The sequence below is a fragment of the Quercus suber genome, unplaced genomic scaffold (assembly GCF_002906115.3).
Source record: "Quercus suber isolate HL8 unplaced genomic scaffold, Cork oak 2.0 scaffold_158, whole genome shotgun sequence".
NCBI lineage: Eukaryota > Viridiplantae > Streptophyta > Magnoliopsida > Fagales > Fagaceae > Quercus > Quercus suber.
This window is the reverse complement of record NW_027069619.1, coordinates 1003920-1014783: the sequence shown is the minus strand read 5'-3', so window position 1 is coordinate 1014783 and position 10864 is coordinate 1003920. Positions and strand designations below refer to the sequence as shown.

General features: G+C 38.7%; 1 protein-coding gene across 1 annotated transcript; it reads right to left on the bottom strand.

The window, feature by feature from the left end:
• Nucleotides 1-324: 324 nt before the first annotated feature.
• Nucleotides 325-7956, bottom strand: LOC111985031 (uncharacterized). Its single transcript, XM_024016647.2, has 4 exons — nucleotides 6475-7956; nucleotides 4969-5540; nucleotides 4648-4867; nucleotides 325-1733 (listed from the first exon to the last, which is right to left on the bottom strand). The coding sequence occupies exons 1-4, from the start codon at nucleotides 7720-7722 to the stop codon at nucleotides 384-386; spliced, it is 3390 nt and encodes a 1129-aa protein (XP_023872415.1). The 5' UTR covers nucleotides 7723-7956; the 3' UTR covers nucleotides 325-383.
• Nucleotides 7957-10864: the final 2908 nt, after the last annotated feature.

Here is a 10864-nt window from a genome sequence, read left to right as displayed (position 1 = left end):
CAATTCACTCATAGGTCACAACAAAGCAGGTGAGTGATTTGACTGGTTTCACACTAGTAATTGGTTCTGACTCGGTCATGCCAGAAGCAAGGAATTCAATGTACAATGTACAACCCGCTATGCTCGATAAAAATGGTACACACTAAAAGGCCAAACAACAAGAAACCAACACCATTTATTTGTTTGGAAGGTTAGCTTATATCTTCAGCAGTCTGTATAAGGGATAAACTAAGATAACTCAAATGAAAGTGCATAGTTCAGGAATATTGGGAAGACAAAAGCCCAATTAATAAAAGGACCAGTAAAAGAAGTGCAAGACAAACCTGAACTGTAATTCCTCACTTGAAAATTGCCAAAACATATTGTACAGAGTTTGTATTAGTTTAAATATACTTCAATCCAGAGATAAATTGTTGTCTAGAGATTAGAGTCTGGGCCAGGGAATAAATAATTCCTAAAAGTCCCAAAATCCTAATCTTAAGCACATCTGTAATTATAACAGATGGCAGATTAAGGGGCAACGTGATCAATGCCATCCAATCTGACTGCTTCTTATAACTCCACACAAATCTGTTGAAAAGGATATGGCTGGGGAATGTAAGAACAAGGAGGGCCAAATTCTTTACCGCAAACAACCAATCTGGCCCACCAATTTGGAGGCCCCACCCTGCATTCCCATGCCAGACATCTTCCCATATGCTGTACAGAGCTGTCACAACCAGGTAAGCTGATATGACTACTGTAACAGGGAAATACCTTTGCTTGTCCCCAAATCCAGCAACAAAATCGGAGTCCTGGTTGAGAAGAAGCAAAATAGGTGCCAGAAAGAATATTGCACGATTGGATCCACCTGTGAGGTTGACATTCAAGATAAGGCATATGGCAAAGCACATCACAGTAGCTACATTACCAACAGCCGGCATCCAGGCTCCCTCAGCTGCCATCCTCTTGATTGTGAAGGTTGCTACAGTAGAAGACCGACGCTGTTGCATGAATCTCATTCTTGGGGGAAAAGTAGAGGAGCTGCTATGACCAGATTGATTATGTCTAATTCCACCCCTTTCAAGAGCCTTTTCTCGTATAAGTGAGGCCAGTTCGAACTTTATCTCCAAAGCTATAAGCATAAAGATAGCTGCATATAGACCAAGAAGAGATGTCCTTGCCCCCTCAACAGCCAGCAGAGTTGTGAGCTTCTTCTCTTCCTCTCCCATGTCTCCAAATCCACCATCTCCTAGGATGTTTTTGATCCTCACTTGTCCCTCCAAAAGATATGTCACAGGAAAGAGAGCCACAAGAAGAGCAAATACCCATGGTAGAACCTTCGTGCTTGAGGCAGATGGGAAATGAGTGAAGACCACAAACACAGAAGCACATACCATAGTTACAACAATGAGGGCATGCAGGACAGAAGCCTGAAGAAAGTACTCAGCTGATATGAAGACACCCAGAGCAATCCCCATGGCTATGGAGTAAAATACTCTCAACTCAACCATGTACTTAATTGGGATGATGGACGTCACAGCCGCTAGAGTAAGCAGAATTGCCAAAATAAGCAGCCAAGATGGCCATGTAGGCTTTGTGGCCATGAATCCATAGATGGAGATGTCATCAGCAGATTGGCGAGCAGCTTTGATAAGGTCGGACCGGTAAGTCAATGACAATGGGATTGGTGGTTGCATTAGGATAAACAGAAGACCCGTTGCCACCACCAAAACTAGGCATCTCTTAGCAGACTGCACAGGGAAGGAGAAAGAGTGGTAAGTTCTCTTTTAAAACATTGCATCATTAAGACTCAAATAAAATGAACATCACGTGATTGTTTTCTGCTCACAATGTCAAACCTTCAAAGATTTCCAAAGTAACTACTAATTTAGTTTCTTTTGACGAATAACTATTAATTAGTTTCTTTTGATGAATAACTATTAATTTAGTTTCTGAATGGTAATAATTTCACTCTACAAGAAAATAACAAGGTAAAAAAAGAACTAACCTAAGGAATTTTTCTGAAAAACCAGGTTAAGCGATCTCATAAAACAGATTGAGGATATTGTTTTACCAAGTAATGTTTGATATCTTCTATTCCTAAGAGGTGAGGACACAAAACAGATGAGTTGGAGGGTGAAGAGCAATGGTAACTTCAATGTTTGTTCCTATTAAGCGCTCTCAGAGGCTCCAATGGTGTGGCTTTCCAATGGAGGAGCATATTGCATGTGAAGGCTCTTAAAAAGGTGACATTTCTTGTCTAGACAGCTGACAGGGGGCACAATCCTTACATGTGATAATCTTATGAGGAGAGCTATAACTATGAAAATAGGTGTTGTATGTGCAAATTGCAGTGAAACAGTGGACCACTTATTGATTAGTTGTGTTGTCACCAAAGAATTGTGGTCTATCATATTTTCAACGTTTGGGGTTCACTAGGTGCTGCCTGAGAGAGTTACTTTTTGGATGGAAGAGTTGTGTTGGTAATCATGGCATCATTCACTTGGCTACATTGTCTAATGTAGACTCTATGGAGGGAGAGAAATAATTGAACTTCTGACAGGAACGGAATGCCAGAAGCTTTGAGGGTCACAAACGGTCCATTCTTGAGTTTAAGTTTTTTTTCTTTTTTACTCTTCTCGAATGGTGTTTAGTTATACCATTTTTTTCTTTTTTTTCTCTTCCTGTTTTGTTTGATCATTGTAATTTGGTTTCTTGATGTTTTTGCCTGTCTAGTACATTTCCTATGTACGGGGCTATGTTCTTCTTTAATACATATTTTCCATTACTTATCAAAAAAAAAAAAAAATGGGGGTGTGAAGATTTCAGTTATGGTGTTGAAATATTCTTTTTTGAGAGTTTTGTTTGAGTGGTCCCATACTCCTGATACTAGTGATGAGCAATCATTTGTAAGTGTTATAGGCTCTCTTTTTTTCAGAACCTGCCTTTTTCTCTTTGTAATTCTTTAAGAACATTTGTGTATACATCATGTCTTTTCAATAAAAATACTACTAATTTAAAAAAAAAAAAAAAAAAAAAAAAAAAAAAAAAAACTCCATGTAATACTTGTGTCCAAATTAATGTTCCAGATATCTGCACATAATTCTAAAACCTTATCAATAGAAATTTATCAAATGCCCTCAGTAATATGGAAGACTTTCAAGCTTACCAACTTATTACCTCTCTCTTTTCACTATTCCCATGTTTGTGGCTAAAATAGGTTAGAGACTTTAGAGAAATTTTCTGTGGGATGCCACAGTGGAGGAGTTCAAATATTCTATGGTGGGGTGGGATACGGTTTGTTCACCTATTGAGTTAGGAAGTTTGGGAATCAAGCAGATAGGGCTCTTTAATCAAGCTTTACTTGGGAAATGGTAATTGCATTTTAGGCATGAAGATACTCAATCTGTGGCGTTGAGCGTTTGCTTTGAAATTTGGAGCGGAAGGGGGAGGCTAGACCTCGAAATCAAGTAGAGGGACCCTGGATGTAGTCTTTGGCGTATTAGAGCAGGTTGGAATAACTTCTCTCAGCATGTATCCTTTGAGTTTGGGGAGGATACATGTCTAAGGTTTTGGTATGATCATTGGAGTGGCTCTCACAATGTAAATACCCTGACCTATATGCTTGTTCATCCAACAAAGATGCTTCAGTCTCAGATTGTTTAGATAGCAATATTTTTTTATAAGAACTATATGTATTGGCATGTGCAATTTCATAGGGATTTTCATGATTGGGACTTAGAGTTGGTGAATTCATTCATAGGCCACATTTACTCTCAAATGCCTAGAGGGAAGGGTGCGATAATGGAGTTTGAAGGGGAGTGGGAAGTTTGATTTTGGGTCCTATTGCAACGCATTCCGTAGCACCAATCCAATTCCTTGGATAAGTGTGTGGTGTGTTGAGGCACCTAAGTGAGTGTCCTTCATAGGGACAGCAGTTTGGGGTAGGATCCTAGTGAGATTCTCATCAAGAGCTGGTGTTGCATGTGTCAGTGCAGTGTGGAAACAGTTGACCATTTGTTGCTACTTTGCAAAATTGCTTTTAATATGTGGAGTGTCATCTTTAAGATGATTGGGATTCATTGGGTCTTGCCTTGGACGGTAATAGCTTTATTGTTTGGTTGGAGGAATTGGTTTAGGGAACACTCATCAGACATTTGGAACCTTGTTCTATCATGTTTAATGTGGATCATATGGAAGGAAGGTAATAAACATAGTTTTGAGAATTTTGAGAGCTCTCAAGAGCAACTGCAATCTGTGCTAATACGTACTTTGTCTGATTGGTCTAGAGTGCGGGGTTTTACTCATTGTAATTCTTTTGCAGAGTTCCAAGACTTTCTCTTCTTCTTCTTTTTTCTTTTTTTCTTTTTTTGGTAATTTTTTAAGACATTCTGTGTTCGTCATTGTGAGCATGAAGTGGTCTTCCTCGCTAAAATTTTTTATTCCTTATCCAAAAACAAAAATAAAGAATATGCAAGACGAATTTGAAGAATCATAACATAAATACTACGAATCCGAATGGGAAGTGGAAAATGTTTAGCTGCACAAATTATTTTGCTTCAGCAACAGATTGTTAATATTTTCCCCCACTCTGGCTGTAAACAATATTTTATGGAATAAGAATAAACAAAAACCACACAACTGCAAAAGAAAAAATATGCTTACCTGTACATGAGAGAAGTGGAGCGCTACTATGGGTATACAAGCCAATCCCATAGAGAGAATACAAAATCCAAGAAGTAAACCATCAGATGGAGATCTCCCGTTCCACCATTGGAGGGCTTCAAAAATTGTTTCTCGGCAAAACCATACAGATAAAGCAACCACAGCAGCATGAACATAACCTTGCCAAGGTTTCATCTTTGAGGCTGTTCTTGATTTATCCCTACAAAGTCCAAAGAGTAAAGAATTAACAAGGTTGATTTGCTAAGACTAAGAGGTTTTGAGAAAAATTGAAATCATTGAAGTTTGCAACAGAATAAATACTTGTAAAGAAGCACCGGGGGAGAAATGGCCAATAAAAGAACAGCTGCCATCCATACTACGGATTTTGACGTAATCAACAGCATTGCCAGCTTCGAAGAATAGAGGCAAGTCAAAATCCAAGCTGCCTTTGGTCCAATTCGATGATCCCCAGATAGTCTTCTCACCAAAGCCAAACCCACAAAAGTAGTTACAATAACCATGTAGCTTGGATACATCACGTCATCCTCAAATCCATAATAGTAAATGCTAGAGTAATTGAAAAATCGATCCTCAATGTAACATAGTAGCATTGCATGGCTGATTAAAGAACCCTCAATCAAAAAATGAAATTTTGAGGGTAGAATAGCCAGACCAGGAACAGCCATGGCCAGGACAACGTTTGCAATTATGAATTTACAGAAGGATTTCAGGGACATGCCTGCCATCCAAATATTAAGGTCCCAGAAATTATGCATCACAAACCATGTAACCATCAAGCTACCAAGCACAACAAAGCCGAAATATGATGGCAGGCTCCTATTAGTGAAAAATCGAGCCAAATAGAATCCAGCAACAGAAGGCAGCGGGAGGAACTGCAAAATTAAAGAAAGAAATATATAACCATGTATGCTTCAAGTCCCATATTCACTCAGTGGAGTATAAGCAAGCAGTAGACTGTGCTCAACCATGGGCTTGATCCCAAACAGCTCTAATGCTCATGAACGAAGTAAAATATATATAATCTGAAATTGAATTTTCTTCCAGCATTACTTACACTTCTGATCCAAAAAAAAAAAAAAAAAGGAAATAAATCTTTTTGACCCCACCCCAAGTAGCAAAAGTCGTTGGGTATTAGTGGGCCAGTGGTTATCAGCTAACACTAAAGCCTTGACGGTGCTAAAAGTCGAAAGGATGAGTTTTAGCTAGTTAAAAATCACTGACTCACAATCAGTTCTGTACCCACATGTTTATTACATACAACATAGGCAGTTATTTATTTAGAAAACAGACTTTCCATGTTTCTCAAAACATTTTAGTTGATAGTGTCAGCATTGGTCCATCAGCAAGACACAACCAACACTGGGCCACCTTGATTTTCAAAGAAAACTGGAAAGAGTTAATTGCACCTAATTAGGTATGCTTCATTGATGGGCATCCATTATGTCTACAACGATGAATGTAACTGATTGAAAACCAACAATAACTTTAGATGCATCAAACGTTTTCAAATATTCTCTGCATTCAAATAATATTTAACTAACAATTAGCATCAGTGACACACCGGGCAGATTGTGAACATCACACCTATTTTTTTCTTACAAGACATAAAACATCATAATGCTACCAAAAACTTTAAAATAGCCTAATCCTGATAAAGCACGTAATAATGGCAAGTTTTGATTTTGAAGTGTATTGTATAAGCTTTTCATGTACCTTTCAAATCAGCTAAAGATATCTCTAATAAGTAAATTGCAATTCTATTAATTTTTTAACTTGAAACAACAATGTTAAGAGTGAATTGCATACCAATATAGGAAATCCAATAACAATTGCACCGGCAGCACTGACTATCACAGCCAATGTGGTGAAAGCGACGGAGCTAAAAGCATCGGAAATCATTCCCACAGCATAAGCAGCAGCTCCGGAAGCACCTCCAAGCATGGTAACAGTCACAAGAAGGTAACTCAATGGGGCTGGCACGTGAATGTACCTCCCAAACGAATGGAAAACAACCCTAAACTCCAAACAAATCACCACAACAACCAAAGCAACGGCGCCATTGACGACACGGATACTATGCAGCTGGTTAGGATTCTTGGTGATCCACCAGAGCGCGCCCCTGGTGGACGCATAGAGCTGGAACAAGAAGGGGATAAAGAAGAGGAGAAATAAGTCGGCGATGGCCGCGGCGGAGGAGAAAATGACAGAGTAGTGAGAGGCAATGTGGAAGACGAGAGGAAAGAAGAGGAGATTTAGAGTGTGGAAGCAGCTTTCGAGGGGGCCGAGGATTAAGTTGTCGTCGGGAACCTCGCCACCGTGGTATTTGGCGTCGTTCTTGGAGGCGAAGGATGAGATTCGAGGAATGGAGTAGAGCCAATAGAAGATGCAGTTGAAGGCCATGAGATAGTAAGCGGCATTGGACATGCCGACGGCGGAGACGGTGGCCCAGGTGAAGAGAGAGGCGGCGGCGAAGGGGACGGAAGCGAATAAGAGGCGTTCGAGGGCGAGAACGATGGAAGGGTTTTCGATTTGGATCCATTTGAATTGGAGAGAAGACCAGACTCCGATCAAGAAGTTGGACTGGGCGCAGAGGAAGGCGGAGAGGAGAGTGAGAGGGAGAGAGTTGAAGGACTGGCGGAGAGAAGCGGTGGCGGAGAAGAAGAAGGCGAATTGAGAGAAGAGGAGAGAGAGCCAGACGGAGAAGAAGGCGGCGGGTTTGAAGTTGAGGGAATCGAGGATGTAGGAGACCATGAGGCCGACGGTTAGGGTGGCGAGCACGGCGGTTCCGCCGAGGTCGAGGAGGAAGGCGGCGCAGGGGATGAGGGCGATGGCGATTCGAGCGTTGTAGGCGAAGGATGTTGCTGAGAATCGAGAGTTTTTGAGCGATCTGGAAGAGGAGGTGGTGGGGAATCTTTGATTAGGGTTAGAGTCGGGAGAGGAGAACGGAGAAGTGGAGCCATTGTTTTTGTTGAAGGAGGAGGAGAAAGAAGGAGCGCTAATGGAGGAAGAGATGTAAGGGCGGAAGGAGCGGGGTTGGAGCTCCGGCGGCATCATTTTCGCTCGCCGGAATCAGAGCTAGACTCTGTGTGTGAGATTGAAGAAAAGGATCTGAGATTTTTAAGTCACGGGCACGGCTGGCTGCTTCGTTAAGCTTTAGCTCCGGAGTATAGAGTATTTTGGAGTTGGAGATTTGGGAGACTTGGGAGTAGGGGTTTGGAAATGGGTGACGTGTTTGAGCGATTTGGAGCCGTTGGATTGTTGATCTAGCCAATGGTATTGCTGCAATAGGAGGCCACTGCTACAATACTAGTAGGTGGAACTCGAACATTTTTTTAATTGCCTGTACATGCTTGTATGGCTCAACCACGTTATTATTATTATGGGATTATGTTTTTCTCAAATAAATAATATATATGAGAGATTATGTGAATAGTATAGTATACATAAAAAATTATTTAGATTATGAATTAATAATAATAATAAATAATATTATCTTTCTCAAAAAAAAAAAAAAATGTTATACTAATCATAACTTATATGATCTAAAAGGATTATGAAATATGATATTAACATTTAATAATTGAGTTTACCAGTGGATTCCAGTTAGCTTAACTGGTAAAATCTCTGATGGTTGTATTAGAGATCTGGAGTTCAATCCCCGCCTACACCAAAAACTGATTGGTGTTTTAGTCTAATGATAAAGAGCTATCGTCAGGAGCAGATACCATAGGTTGAAACTTTTTCAATAATTGGATTTTCCAGAGCCCTTGGGTAATCCATAATCTATAATATATATATATATACACACACACACACACACACAGAGATGGACCCATAGTAGGGCAGAGGGGGGCCATGCCCCCCCTGCAATTAAAAAAGAATGGTATATAAAAAATTAAGATTTGCCCTTAAATAGACTTTATTAGTTGCTTATATATATATATATATATTGAGAAAAATTAGTTGCTTATATACTTAGTTACATGGTTCTTTCTCTAAAATAAATAAAAAAGTTACATGGTTAAGTGAAAAAATAATTGCTTAAAAGTTAAAACCATTTTCAAACCCAGTTTAAGAAACTAATTGCTTGAGCCGATCTATTTTATTTTTAAATGAGGCCTTGTTGGCTCACTTTTGGGACACCAAAGTGGATTCTCTTTGCTAAAAATTCAATGTATAGAAAAAGAATGCTTTGTCTACTCGAACTATCAACTATCTATATTTGTTGAAGTTCATTAGGAATAAGGTCATATGCATATTTTAGTATTAGATACTTTTACTATTATTGATTTTATTCAAATGATTTTATAGAGAAATCAGAAAAATCTCTTCCTTTCCTTGTTTTTTTTAGCCGGATGAGTTAAACTTAAACGAAGGCAGGTCTATCAAATAAGGCCCAAGAGAGTTAACTGGTCAAGTGCAGTTATACAAAAGGCCCTGTCCCAGTACAACAGATTGCCAAACACCTTGTGAGGCCCCCATTAGTCTCACTTAAAATTACAAAATTTTAGAAAATGGAGGAATATAAAAAGAGTGAGGTTGAAATTTTTTTTAACATATTGATTCTTATTCTCAAATAATCATTACTTTTTTTTTTTTTTGAGAAACTCAAATAATCATTAACTCAATGTACACAATTTGCCTTTAGTTTTATGTAGTGTTATTAAAGAATGACAAAATTTAGATACAGTACCTTGTGTGCTGTTCCTTAAGTTCTTCTCTTAAAATTTAGTCATGTGACTATTTTACTAAAAAATAAACTTCCATCCTATGAGAAAAAATCCATGTGGTAGAATTTTAAAAGGGGAATCTAAGAAATAACACCTAAGTATTGTACCTTAGTCTTGCTCATTAAAGAATATTGTTTTATTTAATTTATATACAAATCTTAATTAAACCATGTATCTACAAGCATAATACTAGTTCTTAATTCTTGGCACATTTTATGCACACACCATAGGCACCTACCACTCAAGTTCATGAGCATCACTTTTCAAAAAACAAAAAAAAACAAAACAAAACAAGAGTTCATAAGCATCATCCCTTGCATCAAGCATCTTCAAAGGTAAGTGAAGACCCATTGGTCACTACTGCATCCTTCTAGAAAATTAGTAATGGGTTGAGATCTCAACCAATCCATGATCAACTACATTGTTGGAGTGAAGAGATAGCCAAGATCCACCTCATGGTAATCAACCAATGATAATTCATATTTTGAGTGCAGGTAGTACTCTCATCATTTAGATTTAGGATTTATGGATCTCACATGATGATATAGTTTTTACATTTTCAGATCTGCTGCCATATGTTCAATTATATGTTTATACATTTACATGTTCACCTATATTTAGTCATGTAGATCTAGACTTTTGAAATCTCATCATAGACAGATCTAGGAATTTAATGATGTAGATCCAGGGTTTTATGCATCTCATCATATGTCCATGCAATATATTATTATTTTTATTGGTACGTTGCATTAAGTCAAAATTTAGATATTTTTGTTTCTAACACTCCATTTATTTTGATGTAAAATATTTTTAGGAAAATATTTTCTCATTTTTATAATGATTGTTTTGTAGTAAAATATTTTAGTCAACAAAATCAACTAGGCAAATTTATGTAAAACAGTTTACACTTATTTTGGTAAAACAATTTTTACATTTGCTTTCTCGCTCTCACCCCAATGCTTTCACTCCCTCAAACCAAAGTCCTTCTCATGCTCTCTCTCCCTTGGCACTCATGCTATTTCCCACAACTCTCTCCCTTCTCATTCTCAAGTTCTCCCTTCCCACAAACCAAAGCCACCAAACCACTCTTAGGTTCGCGATGCCACTCATTTCCACGGCTCTTATCGTTGGCTCCACGTCTGCCATCGTCGACTCCAACTCTGCCACCATAAACCAGAGCCACGAAACCACTCTCAGGTTTGCGACACCACTCATCTCCAACGGCTCTCATCATCAACTCCACACAGAGGCCCGCCGATTCTTGGTTTGACCACTGAAATCCATAGATTCTTTTTTCAGTCCAACCCATACATCGGCTCTGACTCCATCGATTCATTTATCCTCCATCACACTAGCCCTACCTCCACTATTGTCAACTCACCTACTAGTTCTCAATTATGGGTTTTTAAACCATTTTATGGGTTTATTGATTTGGGCTTTTTGGCTAGTTTATGGGTTGGGATGGG